Here is an 18,176-nt window from a genome sequence, read left to right as displayed (position 1 = left end):
TTGTTGGGTGATGATTACATGAAGAAGCAACCTTTAAGTGCTGAGTTACACAGACTGGCCAGTCTTGAGCACAATCAGTTACTCTATTTAGAACTTCAAACTTGACCTCATGCGTGAGTTTTACAATTGCAGTGAATGACCGTATGGTTGTATTGAAATTTAGCCAAGTGATAGAATCCTTTCACAATAAATCACCTCCATAGACTTGTAATTAACTGATATGCCAGTTCAAGAGATGCTTCGTATTTACTCTATACGTCTGTGCAATAACTCCAGCTGAAATCACAAGTGACATTAATAATTGCGAAGATGTGGCTGCACAACAACAAACCACCGGGTAACTAGGCCCTAAAGCTGTGTCTGTGAATTCCTTTGCATTGCACTGTAAAATTCTCACAACCCGACACCACAGTCCTAACTTCCCTAGAACTTTTCACCAGTGAGTAAAGACTAATTGGCTTTTAGCACTCTAAGCAAACAGTGAAATGACTGCAGAATCTGTATGCAGAGAAACAGTTAAATAAATTAAAAGTCAATTAGCATCATTAATCGATGATAAATAATTAAACAGACACCACATTGTTATCCAAAATCTAGAGGCATTTTTCTAGACTTGTACCACACTACAGGACCACCTTTAACACCAGAGCACGAATCTGTACATTTTCAAAAACTCCATCCTTGACACTTTTTTCATGAAAGCAATGGCAGAACATGGGAGGAAATCAAATCAGAAAAGAGTCTTTTCAGAAATAAAGTGCTAATGTTGAGCTATCGTTTCTTGCTCCCTGTAATGCCATTGGCAGGCTTGTTGAAGCTTCTGCTCATATGTGGGAAATTTACAGTTGGGGTTCTATTGTGTGGCCCATATAACCCCAGGTTTCTAGCAGCAGCAGATTTTCTTAGCGGCTTAACACTTGGGAAAGGAGTGAAAACATGTCCCCTTGGAGATTTTGATAAAGTTCCACTTTCCATGGAGGAGCTGGGAGAATCAGAAGGTGTTTCTTGAACAGACTGGCTTTTGTCAGACATGTCTTTAGTTTCGTCAGTGGAGGTCAGCTCCAGTGCTTCTAGTTTGCTCTGTACAACAGTCACATTTGCATTTTCATCCTGGAAAACAGGCTCTGGAGAGTGTCCATCAGCCTTCATAACTGTCCTGTCTGAACCATTTACATCACCTGCTACTGAGTCAGCATTCTCTACAATGTCCTCGCTTTCTTTGGCAGCATCAGTCTGATCTTTCGGGACTTCATTTTGCTCTTCTATAAGCCCAATTGTATCCCCGTAGCCAAGCTGACCTTTTGCCCTTGCAATGTTCTTTCTATGAACTCTGATGTGGGTTCGCCATGGAGAATTTAGCTTGCCTTTAGCTTCTTCATTGGGTAAGATCATAGACTTGGAGGCTGGTAACTGGATGGCAGTGTTCTTAGAAGACCTGTTTACTTGCTTCAACTTCTTGCCAAGTAACAGGTGGTTTATAACAGGGGAATTATTAACCTGAGATGGCAGAATGCTGCTCACAGGCCCTTTATCTACAACAAAGAAAAAAATATTACAAAAGTAAACGTACCGTTTCAGTCATCAACACTAGATAAACTGTTAATTTGGACGACCTCCTTTCATATAACCCAGTAAGAGTCTGTGTGTATTTGACTAAATTTGTTAAGGCCTTTTCCATTTTCAACAAAAATGTGTTGAACCCTCCCTCTTGTGGGTTCATGCTAAACCATGAGTCACTTATTTCACTAGCAAATCCAGCTTATTGGAGCATATTTAGCTGCTCTGCCATTTTCAGCAAAGCTTTTCCCTGGTATCAGAAACCCCCTGCTTTTACTTGTTTCATAAGACAAGAGATATGTCATGTTAAAAAATAGCTAAGCCCCTGCAAGCACTTTAGCAGTCTCAGATGCTTTTCCATTTCCCAAAGCAACGGTCAAAGCAGAACTCCGGGCAGAATTTTTATTATCCCTGAAAGGGGGCTTCCTCCGCAGTGCAAGGGTCAACTGCTCATTTTTGTCTAGAGTTTAAAAAAAGAAGGTTATACTCACCCGATCCTCCGAGCTGACTTGCTCTTAGATCAGTCCCTGGAGCCTCTCTCCCTCTCCACTGCAGCGGTCTAAAGTCCCACAAGTCATCAAATTCTGTATAGAGTGTATAGAAGTGAGGACACTGAGGAACATTCCAATGCTGCAGAGTAGCAGAAGAGAGGCTTCAGTGGCTGGAAAAGCAGGCAGCTGGCTCAGCGGTTTGGGCGAGTATAACCTTTTTTTTTTTTTAGCACCTAGACAAAAATGAGCACTTAACCCTTGCGCTGCGGAAGGAAGCCCCACTGCAAGGGGTAAGAACACTTTTGCCTGGAATTGTTCTTTCACTGTGGTCCAAATATTGTGACTTTTGCTGTTCAGCATCGGCCCAACAGTAGAGGGGGGTTTTCATATTTTTACTGAAAGTACCCAAACCTATCCTTTATTTTTCATTCTTGCATTTGGAAATACTTTCCTACCTTCTCCCATTCATAACAGGTCACTGTTATCAGATACAAACAATACACTCTTACCGAATTATAGTGACAAGATTCTTTCATTATTAATCACATACATTAATAGCAGCATAGGCAGCACTTCTTATCGTCTTAAATAGATTATGTAGAACCTTAAACAGATTAGATGCACTTCACCGTGTTGAAGAAAAGGAAAGAACTCACCAATATATGTGAAAGATATCCAACATTTAAAAAGTTTGCAATTAGTTGTTTAAAATGAGAAACCATCACCGATCAGTGGAACATTGTGGCAGACATTAATATTTAACCAGACACTGTATTTAAAGTACATTAAATTAGTCATGAAATAGGTATGGGGGTTCCCACTGCTGGCTTCCTAAAAATCCTACTTGCCTGGCTGTTCCTGGCTTCAACATTTTTGAGCTACAGAGTAAGAGTGTCAAAGTTCTTCATCTCTTGTTCCAGATCAGTTGATCAGAAACAGATAAAGAATCAGCATGACAGCCAGGAAACGAGCACGTGCCAATGGCAAGGTAAGCAGTGGCAACCTTCATAATTCTATCATAACAGCTGTCCTTTGCGCAACTCAAACTGTGCATGTCCACGTAACAAGTTTTGAAAAGAAACATATAAGCAAGAAGCAGTAAGTGATTTAGTGGTTTAAAGGGATGATTTGCTATAAAACATGCACGGTAATTCCTAAAGGAGCTTCAGTGTTACAAATGAACAGCCATGTTTTCTAGAGCACAGTAAATCACACTGAATTCCATAGGTGGCATATGAAGCACACATAGGAAATGATTTATAAATCATTCGCTCAGCCATACGCTGGCCGAATGCCGTTCACATGGCATTCTCATCGCTAGATGGAGCTGAGGAGCATAGGAATTTCCTATGCTCCTCCGCTCCATTTAGTAGTGAGAATGCCATGCAAATGGCATTCGACAAGCACATGGGTGAGCAGATGATTTATAAAACATCCCCATAGCGCACAAAGAACTTGTTGCGGCTGTGACATCACATGCGTAATTTTAGCCACAGGTATTTCCATTGCTGGTTAGATGTACATGTGAGATCCAGCTGGGGAACATTCATGCCCGCCAACTGTACAATTACCTGGTGTGCATGCTCTTCAAACCCCCCGCTTTCCAAAGCATGAAGAAGTTGTTCCGCTGCTTTCTTCACGTGATAAATTATGTCTGGTCCAACCAAAACTGACCATATCAGCCAATGTCCTTTGTCTATGGATCCCACAACTGCAGCCAGTCCTCGATCCCATCCCTGATCCCCATGCAATAAAGATGATTTGGCTATTTTTTGAGACTGCAATAAGTTCTCCCTATATCTTGATTTACTTGGTCTAAATACATGTACTTGAAATATGAGACCATCTGAATGTTAGTCAGCTAAAGGTAGTTACCCAAGAAGGAGATAGAGTACTCCTACATGACCTACTGCTGTCACTCGGCTTAGCCGGTACAGGTACTCACAGCCAGACTGATTTGATCATTCAGTTGGTCTGTATAGACAGGATTATGTACACTGTACGTGAACACATACATTCATGTATGGGCTAAATGGAGTATTCTGTTACAGTTAACAATTACCAAGATGCTCCATTAAAAGGATGACCGTGCATGTTAGAAACGGGAAACAAAACCCCCAGAAAATAGAACTTTTATTAAATACCATTACTCAGCTGATCCCTGGGATCAAACACAATCCCAGGATCCCTTTCTTCTTCGGGTCCTAAGTTAACAGAAAAAAATACAATGCGTATTAACAAATATGGGAAAAAAGAAATAGGTGCATGGTGGCAGTTTGATTTTAAGGCATTCGTTTAGCAGGTATGGATAAATGCAAACATATACCATACATACACAAATCATTAAAAGTAATCTCTCAGGATAGAAATATGTAAGGTGCCATTACCGTCTCATCTTTGAAGGTGCAAGATCTCAGCGTCATAGTTATCATTGCTGCCCCAGTATGAGTCACTGACTTGGAACAAGCATGCGTGTAACAGGTGTCAGACCTGAGAGTCAGTGAGGCTGGGATCAGGATGAAAGCCATGGATCTTGTACCTACAAAAACAAGTCAGCAATAGCATTTACAATATTGCTGTACTGACTTGGTCCTTCTAAATAACTTGCGCGTTCATCGCAACCATAATAGTGGCAAAACTTATATGTGAAGTATTCGTGATCCTGCGGTAGAATTTAAAACGGTTTCATACAATATCATTATTTGTTGTAATTTTGTCTTTACCAAAACATTGTTTTTAATCACAAGCAGATATTAAAATCTGTTGGCAACTGCCAAAAGTATAAACTGAAGACAAAAGTCGATTCCAACATACAGTGGGTTTCATTAAAAAAAAAAAAAAGCAGATAGTCTCTGTGTCACTGGTACTACTATGATGTTATTTCCTGAGATCTATAAGATTTCTACAAGGTCCTTCACTATGAGGAATGAGCAGAGGCCTACTAAATATATTACCTGCTCTTATGTAGACCTGGTGGATTTGCTGCAGCTGCCTCTTCTTAATCCTGGAGTACTGCTGTTTCAGAGCATTGATGTCAGTGGTCATACGCTCCATCATCATACTATTGAACACAGCATGATATTCCCCACGACAGGAGTCGATTGCCCCTGGGCTGAGCTCTGCAATGTTGCCAAGCTTCTGCTCTTCTTTATGATCTTGAAAAATCAGAGATGATGCTAAGGTGTGGATGTTAGAACATGCAACTTTAATAAGACCTTAGGCATTTTGGGATAAACAGGGCAAGGTTCATTTGAAGCATCTGGCAAAACCTGAATCATCCAGTCATGTAGGTGAAGAGATTAGCAAGATGCTATGGGTCAAAGTCTATACATGTTAATAAGTGTGTACCTTTATATAAGCATTTAGTCTCTGCTAGAAGGAATGGAATGGAGTGCGTCTCGCTAGAAGGCAATGAAGCGCATTCCACTAGAAGCAAGGCAATTGAGTAAATCTCGCTAGAAAGAAGGAAATGGGTTGTATGCCCCTAAAAGCAAGGCAATGACGGCATCTCGCTACAAGCAAGGCAATGACGGCATCTCGCTACAAGCAAGGCAATGACGGCATCTCACTACAAGCAAGGCAATGGAGGCATCTCGCTACAAGCAAGGCAATGGAGTGAAGCTTGCTACAAGCAAGGCAATGGAGTGAAGCTCGCTACAAGCAAGGCAATGGAGGGCATCTCGCTACAAGCTCGGCATCTCACTACAAGCAAGGCAATGGAGGCATCTCGCTACAAGCAAGGCAATGGAGTGAAGCTTGCTACAAGCAAGGCAATGGAGTGAAGCTCGCTACAAGCAAGGCAATGGAGGGCATCTCGCTACAAGCAAGGCAATGGAGGGCATCTCGCTACAAGCAAGGCAATGGAGCGCATCTTGCTACAAGCAAGGCAATGGAGCGCAGCTTTCTAGAGACAAGGCAATAGAGTGCATCTCAATATAGAAGCAAGGCAAAGGAGTGCATCTCCCAAGTATATATGTATATATATATTATATACACACACACACACACACACACACACACACACATATATATACAAAAAAGATAGATAGACAGACACACGGACAGATTTTTGGGTAACATTTGTTTTCCTTTTCAGTAAAAATGACATTATACTGACATATTGGTGGTATGGAACAGTTGGCTGTAAAAACTTGTATTGTTAAACTGGAATTTTAGCTTACCTTTTATTTGTTTCGGATACCTCTGCAGCTCTGGGCCCAACAGTCCACTGAATGGGCCAAGACATCCAATAGAATTGGCATTTATGTCTTCATCTTCGTCATTTTCTTCATCGCTGTCTCGCATTTTGCTTGGCTGCCTAAAGTATTGAGGGGTAATAATTGTCAGATATGAATTACTCTTTATTTTCTTCACACTCTTCTTTCTGCTAAACATGTTTGAAAATACTAGAGCCTGGTGGTATTAGTTGCTTTCCACATGTTGCACCCATATTCTGAAGCTGCCAATACACTTCTATTTTGTTTTAGTTCAGCTCACAGGTTGAATAAAAAAGGTATAACAGATTCCTCCATCCATGCAACAAATCTCCCACTGGAATGTTGTGTTCTGACAACGGCGGGGGTGCCATTGTCAGAATACCTGAACAGCGATAGCAGATAACTGGCTGTCACTGTTTGCCTTAAAATTTTACAACTAGGTCCTTCAATTTTTTGATCGAAGAATGCCGGTCTGAAGAGGGCCACCCACGAATTTCAGCCGGTTCATCAAGAACATATCACACACTTAACCTTTCCATATCCGCTACTGCCATGATTGGTTTGAGATCTACAATCTGTGAAGCATAAATGTCATAACTACGCACCCAGAGAACGAAGCAGACTTAACAGGTGCTGGGAAAGGAGTGATGTTATAGGTGTACTTCTCTCTCAGCTCTGCAAGTTGTGGAAATGGGAAAGGAGCCATGGAGTAAACAGTCTAGAGAAAGCAGAGACAAATATTACTAAAATGAAAATTACACACAAATATTTTTTTTTTTTTTTTTTACAATTAACATACACAAACACACTTATATTCCAGCAGAAAATTACCAAATGCTGTCTATCTGAAGCAAAAAAAAAATTATACTCACCTGATCCACACAGCAAGCTGGCCTCTAGTGGTCTAAGAATCCTCGAGTCATTGCATTCCATACAGTGTATAGGATGCGAGTATGCTGAGGGACATACCATCGCTGCATAGGAGGAGCCAGGCTAGAGGAGTGCTGTAACAGCCAGCCAGGTCCGAGGTTGGGGCGAGTAGAATTTTCTTTTTCTTAAAAGAGAACTATGGGGTAAACTTTTTACCCCATAGTTCTCTTTAGGGTTACGGAAGGACATATACTATTCTCCTTCCATGACCCAAAACTCAGTATATAGCGGGCTATAGCCTGACAGCGCCGCAGCCGGGACGGATCCCAACAATACTATCAAGATCCACCCAGCTGGCTGATTGACAGCGGGCTCAGCCTATCTAGAGGCAGAGCCAGCTGTGCCTGCCGCCTCCACTGTCCGTTCCTCCAGTCAGCGCTGGAGGATCGGAGAGGGTTCCCTGTGGGGAGCGTTGACTGACAGTCACCGCTCTCTGCAGGAAGATGATCGGGAAGTAAGAGAGTGACAGTATGTGTTTGCTCACTTCCCGATCAATAGAGCCGACGTGTGACAGTTTCAATGTCAGAAGTCGGCTCCAACTATGAGGATGAGTGGAAATCACTCACCTCATAGTTCTCCTTTAACCTCAACACAAAAGAGCACTTAATCCTTGCAGTGTGCGGGGGTAGCCCCACTGCAGGGGTTAAGCATTTTTTCCCCAAAGTTCTTCTTTAAGAATAGTAGGCACGTTATCACCCACAAAGGAGCTCAAGTATTAACATATATCCAGAAATATTATGGATAAAGAAAATCTTAAAGTGAAGTGAAGTGGAGCCAGTAAACTGAACCAAGAAGTAGTAGAGTGATCATCCTGGCTATGTAGTGTGAAAGAGGTTTGTAAATCAAAAGACTTTCTATAAAGAATTACATCTTGTTTACTGTTTTGTCTGCCGTGTGATTTGGATATTAACTGTGCATTTATCTATCTGCCTGAGGTTCTGCCTTACAGAAAACATGTGCCTTGTCAGTTGCGGGTAAAGCAACAAGTTTGCTTTAATCTCGCATAAAAGCCCAGCATAAACGTCACTCCCCTACTTCTCCATTCACCACCAAGAGCCCCCCCAACCTCCCAAAACCTGTATATGGAGAAACATGTCACTCACTTAATGTGACAGCAATAAGTCAGAGCTGTCACACAGGGAGTCCATAGTCCTGTGTAAGCTATGACTCTTGCAACTCATAGGTTACACATTGGGTAAGATGGTAACCTGTTGCTTTGTACTGCATGGGCAAAGCAGAAGGTCATTTTCAGAGGTTATACCATGTACCACTGCATTCACTGAACAGGTTAAAGCAGAAGCACATGTGTTCACCTAAAATCCTGTGTATGAAAGGAAGATAAAAACCATACGGTGTGTACATGATATACCACTTTGTTAGATATCACATCAGCATTACCAGATCAAATAATTATTTTGAGTACCCTTTGCTCCCTCTGGTTACTATTTATTAAGGCACAAGGAACCGAATACGTTTGCCGAGATGATGTGTAGGTCTGGACCAGTGGAGGACTGGAGAATCCTCTGATGCACCCAAGTACCCTCACACAAGGCTCGATGAAGAGCAAATTTATCAGTTAGCTGCCCCCTGCAATAAGGAGGCCCCACAACCAGGGCCTTCTCGGTGCACATTCAAGCCTCTGCCTGCAGAGTGGCAGTCCCATGGACTACAGATGCTAGGGCACTATTCCCTCTCACTGACACCATAGATTCTGGGGCGAATGACTGACTATTTACATCGGGACATTTTTTTTTACTTCCACTGACACCTGGGCATTCTTCCTCCAACTGAGTGGCAATTGTAAGGGCAGTACATTACACAGTACTTACAACTGCAGTCTATACACTGTGTTGTATATTACTTACTCCTGAAACATGTACTTGATATGCTATCTTGTACGCAACATACTCTGTCCCTGTATGTTGCATAATTCTGACCACTGCACTCTTTATGCTTTGCTGTACATTTCATAAACTCTCCCCTGCACCAAATGCACTATGCCGTTTCTAACTGATGAACTGTATACACCATGTTGTATGTTACATATTCCTGAATGCTGCGTTCTATAAACTATGTTGTACATGACTTACTTGTGAGCACATCACTCTGTATGGTGTTCTGTAAATTACTTACTCTTGTCCACTGCACTTTCTACACTGTTATTTGTTATAGTCCAGATTGCTGCATTCTACACAGTAATGTTGTATGCTACATAGTCCTGACCCCTGCACTCTAGCTGCACAGTACATTACATACTCCTGACCAATGTGTTTACGTTCTCAACAGTTTCTAGTAGCGTGGTAGTCTGCCACTATTTTGATGATATTATCCTTTAAGGTAGGCTCCGAAAATGCAATACCTATATACAGGTGATGACTCTACATTGTGTTCCCAAAGGGCTCATGCCCTCTGCATACTGGCTCACCCATTTCTTAAGAAAAGCAGCAAAGGAGCCAGAAATTTGTGGGTGTCTGTTGCAAAGAAATATCACCGATTTGGGGCACAAAACTGTGAAGTGGAACATCAGAAAGGAAAAAAGTACATACAAGGCTCATAGATTACTCACCTGCATCAGTTCATGGCTCTCTATCAGATTGTCTTCCAGCATTTCCTGTGTCAATTTGCCCATCACGCTGTAAAATTCATCTGCATTCTGACAACATTCAATCTGCCTGTAACACAGACACAATTGCCTTGTTATGCAATTAGCAGGTTTCTTTTAAAGAGTTCAGCCAGTTATATAAACATTAACACTGAACTTCTGGCAAGCAGCTAGAACTAGCACTGAAATACATATATGGGAGTTTTTTTTCTGTCAAAGTATATTTAATCCTTTCTATCCAGTCCTAGATTTTAGACAGTCCTGCCAGACAGAGCAGCCAGGTTGACAACTTCACGTTTCACTAAAGCAGTACAGCATTACAGCTAGGTCACCGAATCAGCTATGTTGTCATAGATTGTTCACTTCTCCTGCCTTCTCCAAACTCTTCACCCTTTTGTAAATAGCCCTGTTAAATTTCCAACTGTCATTATACTACTATACACATTTAACCAAGAACTATACACATTTAACCAAGAACTATAAAGAACCTGGAGAAAAAAAAAATCTTTCATAAAAAAACATTTTTATGTTTTGGTCACAATAAACACATTTTAAACTGCGTCAGGTACATTGGTTAACATATTTTCAATGGAAGATCAAAAGAAACCCCAATTTTAATGCTTTCATTATTTTCATATCGAGCCATACTTACTCTCCCAGCTTTGCCCAAATTGCCAGCGCGACCCTTAGAATGATCTCTGAACCCTCGAAGAACACAGAGTCCCAGATCTTCAGAACCGTGTGATTAGGAAGACATGTTGCAAACAGAGTCAAGAACCATTGCATAGTGAAGACATTAGTAAGTGGGGGTTCATAACCACCTGCAAGGTACAAATAAAGAATTTAAGATTTTTAAAAATTAAACAATTTTTGCTTAAAGTGACATTAAAGTCAAAAAATGTTCCCCTCCCCCCAATGTTAAATACAACACTTACCTTAAATGATGTCTCTTAATCCGATCTATCTCTTCTTTCCTGTCCTTTTCAGCCTTCTCTCCAGCGCTGCTGCGGGTCTCCGATCCAGCGCCGACTCCTCTATCCTTGCTGGCACTTCCTGTCCCACGGTATCTGCATGCGAGTCCACGTGTCCTTAGACTTACCTTGTGTCTCTCCTCGTCTCCCGGCCGAATATCCGAACTGCGCATGCGCCTGCCCCAAGATGCTTTGCGGCCGCCCGTGCAGTTTCGGATTTTGGGACGCGAGCGTGCGGCGAAGACAGCCGTAAGTTTAAACCGCTTTTAAAGATTTGTGGGTTTTTTTACTTTTTGCATATATCTACTGCTTGCTAGCAGAGGGTTTAGAAACCCTTTAATGTCTTCTTAACTTATCTATATTCTTTAACACCTGTGTCAAGAAAAACATGCATACTTAAAGTCATATTTGGTCATATTAAATGTTTTGTTGATTCAAAACCTCAGCAGTGATCAACCTTCAAGTGACACTAAACTCAGGAGTTAATTCTTAATGCATTCCAGTACGTTAACTATTAACAAAAATGTATCTTATTTGTGTATCACTCAGATGTAGATCCTCAAATCAGCTCTGAATTTGTGCAGACCTGTTGTAGCTATCGGACATGAAATAAAGAACAATCTTCACAGATGGCAAAAAAAAGTCTGATAGGTATTATAACAAAAAGTGCACTGAAATGAAATTTTTAACTAAAAAAATTGTCAGTCCAAAACCGAATTTTTTTTTTCCCAACCCTTTAATTTTTAAAAAAAATATTTAATTGTAAATTTATTTTTACATTTTATTTTTTAATAAATACATTATATTTTTTTTACTTTACTTTTGGGTGGACTCTTTTAAAATAGAAAAAAAAGAGATTGAGAACACAGAGTCCTCAATCTCTTTTTCTGCAGTCCCTGTTATGAATGAACAGGAACCCTCCATACTGAGTGTTTCTGTTCATTTATAACTTGTGGAGATTGTATGTTTACTATATCCACAATCCTGAATGAACAGGAAGTGATGTAGATCACCCCACACCCATCTCCTGATCTATCACAGGAGGTTGAGCGGGGCGGTGTGTGAGGAGAGCTTGGCTTCCAGTGACAGCTCTAACAGCTGTCTCCGCCCACACACCGCTCTCCTGGTCGATGACAGGAGGCTGAGCAGGGCGGTGTGGGAGGAGAGCTCAGCTTCCTGAGACATCATGAGGCACACAGCGCTCTCTTCCCCGCTTGGCCGCCTGAACGCTTCTCTCCTCCCCACTGGACGCTGTGTAAGAGGGGACACAGAGCAGCGCCCAGTGGGGAGAAGAGAAACCAGGGATGCACCGCAATTTCGGCCAAACGCTGGTACTTCTCAGCATTTTGCCAAAAATGCCATTTTCGGCCAATATGTTTTGGCAGCTGACAATTCGGTGAACAGGAAGTGAAGTAGATCACTTCCCATTCATTCATAATTGGGGACACAGTAAACATACTATGTCCTCAATTATTTAAAAACAATCAGCGATCATAATTATAAACCTCCCTAAAGATGCCCATACACCTTACAATTATCATTCAATTTTATTTGTCCCGTCATTCCACCCTTGTTCAATTTCTGCACAAATGGCTCATCATGCACAGACCAATGTAGATTTCGATAATCGTTTGTCAGCAACACTAACTGGCCGAATTTCATTGATCGACAGAACAGATTTTCGGTTGTGCATGTGCAGTGTTCATGCTGCGATTTTTGTTGTACAAAAACGCCACCAGTCCATCGATTTTCGTCCGTTTTGATGAAAGTTTTCTAGTCTGCCCGTTGAACCAAATTCGACCAGTTGTACAGTAATTGCAATCATGCACTTCCCATCAACTGGCCGATTATCGTATGGAAAACAGATCCCATTCGTTTTTCGAACGATAATTGTAAGGTGTATGGGCACCTTTACTCTATCCAAAACTAAAAAAAAAAGTCTTGGCTTCAGTTCTACTTTAAGTACTGACTTTCCAAGCATTATATTTTATTTGCTTTTAAGCTTTTCCATTCACAAAATGCAAAGTAGTTGTCCATTATAATTTGATGACATATGATTACAGTTTGTTACCTGTAGAAGTCAACTTTACATTTAGAAAACAAAAAAATTGTAAACCTTTTGGATCTACCCAGTGGCCAGATTAGGAGAGGATCTCATGTCTGTGGGACCCCAAGCCTTCCCTGCTGCCCCACAATGGAATTGTTTTGAAGGAAGTCAGATTGTGCCTCTAAGGCAGGGGCAGGTAATCTCTGGCCCGCCAGCTGTGGGGAAAAGTACAAATCCCATGTTGCATCTGTCTCTGGAAGTCAGTCTGTGCCTGTAAGAATCTTGCAATGCCTCATGGGAACGTAGTTCTACAACAGCTGGAGGGATGGAGTTTGCCCACCCCTGTTCTAAGGTCTACTGGCAGCCTAAGTACTTGTGTACACAGACTTTGTTTTTCTGGGTTTGACATGCAAGTCAAATGCAGATCAGCTCATTCCTATTTACCCCAAAAGGTGCAGTGCGGATAGCAGTTGTGTGGCTGCATTTGACTTGCTTTGCATTGCATTCCTTTGGAAGCAGCATCTAATATTGAGATGCATTTACATTGCAGGCGAAGGTAGTTTTTAGCTTTTTGTTGTGTTTTGCAAAATGCAGTATTTGACAACCATTCCCATCTATACAAGCCCTAAAATTATTGGGGCTGTATAATGATAAACACAGTATGTACAGTAAGTGCGTGAGTCTAGGCTTAAATAGCATATCCACAGACTGCTGTTGTATAGAGAACTTGCATAATAATCCCTAAAACCATTATCAAAATTCTATTTTGAAGCAGCTGCTGGCTTTGTATTTTATTTCTTCCTAACAATCATACTTCATTGATGCACAAACAGTTTTTTTATCACTAATTAACTCTAAAAATCTTTCGTGCAATTCAAGCAAATGACTTCAACAAGCCAGAAATATCAGCGAGACATTAAGACATGAACTTCAAGTGCTTTAAAAGGAAGCAGGCTTCAAATAAAAAGTACCCGCTAATAAAAAAAAATAGAAAAGATGAAGACTGTTGCAGGGTAGTCCCTTATAATAAAACAAATTGTATATCTGATAAGTCCACATACCGCCACTCTCCTTGTTTGCGGTTTTCTGAAGCACATCCAAGTGGTGAAATAGTTCCGGTAGCTTCATTCTCAAGAGATCCCTAAATACAGCCATATCCACGGAAAGCGCTCGCAGATTATTGACAAAGTAACTCTCCGGCAGCACTTTGTCTATAAGGTAAATCATTATCTATAAAAAAGGAACAAAAAGCAACATTTTCTCATGGTCAGATAACTATAAACATAAGTAAACAATTTTAAAGAGTGGCAAATATTGCAAAGCTTGCATCAAGAAAATATATATTTATACTGGTAGAATGGTTTTTTTAAACAATTTTAAAAACATGATATACCAATAAAACAAAACTGCAAAAAAGGATGTTGGAGTGCTATTTTAAAGGCTAACATATCAAGAGGTGCGATTTAATTACATTATCAATATGGAAAGGCACTTGGCCCTGTGAACTCAAAGCATTCCTGTGAATCTTTTTCAGCAGTAAGCAGTCCCAATCTTAGGTCTGGTAAGTGGAACTGTAGTACAAATTTGTGTCACCTAACGCAATCAAATAACTCAACTCTACTACCAGCTAAGGATCTTTTGTACGCAGTAATTTTATGTATTTTAGAAGTCAATTGGAATCCAAATGCAGATGAAAACAGCCAAGAAGGGGGTCACAAGAAGGTCAGGTCATAAGGACCTCAAAAGCATCTCAAAAGCAAGTGGAAAGCACCTGGAAGCATGCTGCATTTGCCTGTCTACTCAATCTCCTCTTTCTCTGCTGTCCTCCCACGTCATGTCCCACGCAGCCATCTTGCTTGGTGATGTCACAGAAAGTTGGCTTTCTCTTCCTGGTTCTTCAGCCGGCCAAAAAAATGATGCAGCACCAGATCTCACGCTGGTCTATTTACATACTGTTCTATGAATGAATATTAATGTGAGACATATCCCAGGAGGCACAATTATCCTTCCTTCATAGAACAGTATGTAATTAAACCTGCCACCAGATCTCTGTCTGTACATGTGCGATATCTGCGTGAGGTCTACATGGAGGGAAAGGATTCTCCTCCTGCAGCCTCCTCCGATATATGACATGGGTATCCCATGAAACTGCAGGAGGAGAATGAAACAGGGAAAAAAAACAACAACAACAAAACAAATAGGTAAATGGTAAAAATTTTAGGCTTTTGTTGAAAGGGAAGGGTTTTCAATTTTGCCTTGACATATGCTTTAAGATTACTTTAAGGTGTAGTAGTCCAGGCCTTATTTGCCCAGGCAACTCCCACTAGGGGTCAGCATTTTGATTTGTGATTCTACATTTTGCGGAAGCAAATACAGCCTTAGTGTCACAATATGCCAGTGGTACAGCATTGTTAGGACTTGTTCTCATGATAGTAAGCAGTAGAACACATTCCACCCAATCAAGCGTATTTATGAAATCATGCAAGAAGCAAAGTGCAAAGCTTAAAAAAGGACAGTAATCCTAAAGAACCCATAAGAATTAATATTTTATTGGTGTCTGTCCAGCAGGCGGTGGATTGAACTGTTTGCTATAGGTATTGCTCTATGTCTTGTACAGTATCAGTCTATCCTTGTAACTGGTAGGGGGCTGCAAGTACCTAAGCACATCCTCAACTGCAGCAGAACCCTTTCACTCTGCAATTCTATGGTTCAGGACATTGATGGACAAACTGCGACAGGTAAGGAGATGCTAAAATATCGGAAGATGTGTGATAAATTTAAAAGCAGCATATGGCCTCAGTAATGCCTTCATGCACTATAAAGCCATAGAGCGAAAATGGTTAAAAAAAATTATGATACATAAAAATGAGTTTAGTGTTTTCCATAATTTTCTCATTTTTATAACTTAACATTTTCCAGTTTTTGTATTGAATGTAGGGCTGCAACAACTAATCGACATAATCGATTATAATCGATTATTGAAAAAGTTGTCAACTTTTTCAATAATCGATTAATCGGCTTCCGATCAGTTGGCCCTGTTCACGGCTCCACACACGCTGCGCGCCCCAACTCACGCTCACCGCTGCCAGATCCGCCCGCCGGCATCCACGCTCTACACGCCGCACCTCCTTCCCGCCTCACCGCCCGCCCGCATCCAAGATCGGCACAGGGACGCAGGGAGATGTAGTAAGGAGGAGCAGGTGTGGGGGGATGACAGCGGCAGATAGACAGGCCCGATCTCAGAAGCAAGTTGCTGGAAGACTGCTCAGGTAAGCGTGCACTTTTCCACACATGGTGCTCTATAATGTATTGCTGGGATTTGTATTCCTCTATAGCTGATGGTACATTGTGCTGTATATTATACATAGGAATACAAATCCCAGCAATACATTATACACTGTATGTATAATGTATTGCTGGGATTTGTTGTACTCCTCTATAGTTGGTGATATTCTGCACTGCGCTGTATAGAGGACTACAAATCCCAGCAATAATACATTATACAGCGCCATGTGGAATTCCACCAGCTATAGAGGAGCACTACAAATCCCAGCAATAATACATTATACAGTGGTGCACTGCCGAATACCACTGGCTATAGAGGACTACAAAACCCAGCAACAGTACATTATACAGCGCAATGCAGAATACCACCAGCTATAAGGATTTGTTGTGCTCCTCTATAGCTGGTGATATTCTGCATTGCGCTGTATAATGTACTATTGCTGGGATTTGTAGTCCTCTATAGCTGGTGCCATTCTGCATTCATTGCTGTATAATTTTACACTTTCCATTTCACTATATTGCACACCACACTTTTTTTTCTTTTCTTTTTTACTTCCACCGCTCCAAGCTTGCTCTTGTGATGGACTACAATCTCAATACAAACTAGTAGTCCCATCACTGGAGCCATTTTTTAAAACCTTTTTTATTGTTTATCCGATTAATCGATTAATCGAACTTAATAATCGGCTAACTAATCGATTTTGAAAATAATCGTTAGCTGCAGCTCTAATTGAATGCATACAACATACATAGTTGCCGCACGGAAGGGAATGCACTTGTGGACAAGTAACCTCCTAGAATTTAAGAAGTATTCATTTATAGTGCCTAGGAAGAAGCAACTTAATATAAAACACAGTGGCCGCTTTGTTAAAGTGTATGTAAGCCACAATAGGCTGCAATTATTTGCTCCCTTTTGCTTTGTTAGATATTCCATTGGAAGAGTTTTGTAATAATTGTTATATCTGTTCAATAAGTGCAAAATAACAATACCGGTTGTTCATGTCAGAAATTTAGAGCGGTCCTGCTTCCTGTACACCCTGCCTGTGTTCCCTTTAGACATCCAATCAGCCCTCCAAGTTGTTATCTTGAAACTACAGAATGATTCATTTCTATGTTGTGGAGAATAGTATAGAGAGACAGTTTGAGTAGTTTAGCAAAGACAGCTGGGCAGGGCTGACATCATTTCAGTATTCCCACAGCAGGATTTAGTAGCGGAGTACATTTTTGGCAGATCAAACGTACTTTTCTCTATTTGCAGTATTTTCAAACGAGATAAAACAGTTGAAAATGTACATGTATTGGAGAGAAGCACTACATGTTTTTGTTTTTACTTCGACGTGGCACTTTTAGTTTAAATTAGTGTACTTGTCTTTGCAGCTTACAAGTCCTTAGATGCGGGGGTTGCATCAGTTTGCAAGTACAGGAAAATGCTTACTGATCCTAACAAAAATTCCATGCACTTTTAATTCCTTGTGTTCATAAGTACTGAACTGAAATTTCAATGCATTCAGCCTTCCCACAACCTTCTGTGAAATACATTAACCTCTTGTCCTTATGTAATAGATATGAGGAGCGGAGGTGTTTGTAGTCCAAATCAACAGAGCAGTCTAAGGTGACAATGCTGTTCCTCCATAGATACAGTAGGGTGATTGAGCGGTGTCACCTTAGGACAGGACATGTGTTACTGGAAGAATCATCAGGAAGAAATAAATCTTCAAAACCAGAAACTAATGCAGCCACCACATCTAAGGACTGGTAAACTAAAATGTTTTTTGGGGTTTAGATACTCTTTGATGGTATCTACTGAACATTTGGTAGATACTCCAAAATGTTCAATGTAATATATATATATATATAGTCAAAAAAGACAAAAACGCAGTATTGCAGTGTGCAATGATACCTTTCTTATTGGACTAACAAAATATATACAAGACAAGCTTTCGAGAGTGAACCTCTCTTCTTCAGGTCAGAAGCAATACTGAATTACTGAAGAAGAGAGGTTCACTCTCGAAAGCTTGTCTTTTATATATTTTGTTAGTCCAATAAGAAAGGTATCATTGCACACTGCAATACTGC

General features: G+C 40.8%; 1 protein-coding gene across 6 annotated transcripts in view; it reads right to left on the bottom strand.

The window, feature by feature from the left end:
• Positions 1 to 281: 281 nt before the first annotated feature.
• Positions 282 to 18,176, bottom strand: part of TBC1D30 (TBC1 domain family member 30) — a 68,624-nt gene continuing 50,729 nt past the window's right edge. For 3 of the 6 annotated variants that reach the window (XM_018573620.1, XM_018573622.1, XM_018573624.1), the window contains 8 exons: positions 13,877 to 14,045; positions 10,450 to 10,618; positions 9,762 to 9,867; positions 6,871 to 6,983; positions 6,230 to 6,366; positions 5,003 to 5,203; positions 4,193 to 4,252; positions 282 to 1,532 (listed from right to left, as the gene is read on the bottom strand). In XM_018573620.1, the coding sequence (XP_018429122.1) occupies positions 772 to 1,532; positions 4,193 to 4,252; positions 5,003 to 5,203; positions 6,230 to 6,366; positions 6,871 to 6,983; positions 9,762 to 9,867; positions 10,450 to 10,618; positions 13,877 to 14,045 (1,716 nt within the window). In that variant the 3' untranslated portion in view covers positions 282 to 771. Of the gene's footprint in view, positions 1,533 to 1,700; positions 1,706 to 4,192; positions 4,253 to 5,002; positions 5,204 to 6,229; positions 6,367 to 6,870; positions 6,984 to 9,761; positions 9,868 to 10,449; positions 10,619 to 13,876; positions 14,046 to 18,176 lie in introns of all 6 variants that reach the window. The other 3 variants (XM_018573623.1, XM_018573625.1, XM_018573626.1) reach the window with 2 other exon arrangements.

Source organism: Nanorana parkeri, unplaced genomic scaffold (genome assembly GCF_000935625.1).
Source record: "Nanorana parkeri isolate BGI_ZX_2015 unplaced genomic scaffold, ASM93562v1 scaffold2458, whole genome shotgun sequence".
Classification (NCBI taxonomy): domain Eukaryota; kingdom Metazoa; phylum Chordata; class Amphibia; order Anura; family Dicroglossidae; genus Nanorana; species Nanorana parkeri.
This window is presented reverse-complemented; position numbering and strand designations above follow the sequence as displayed.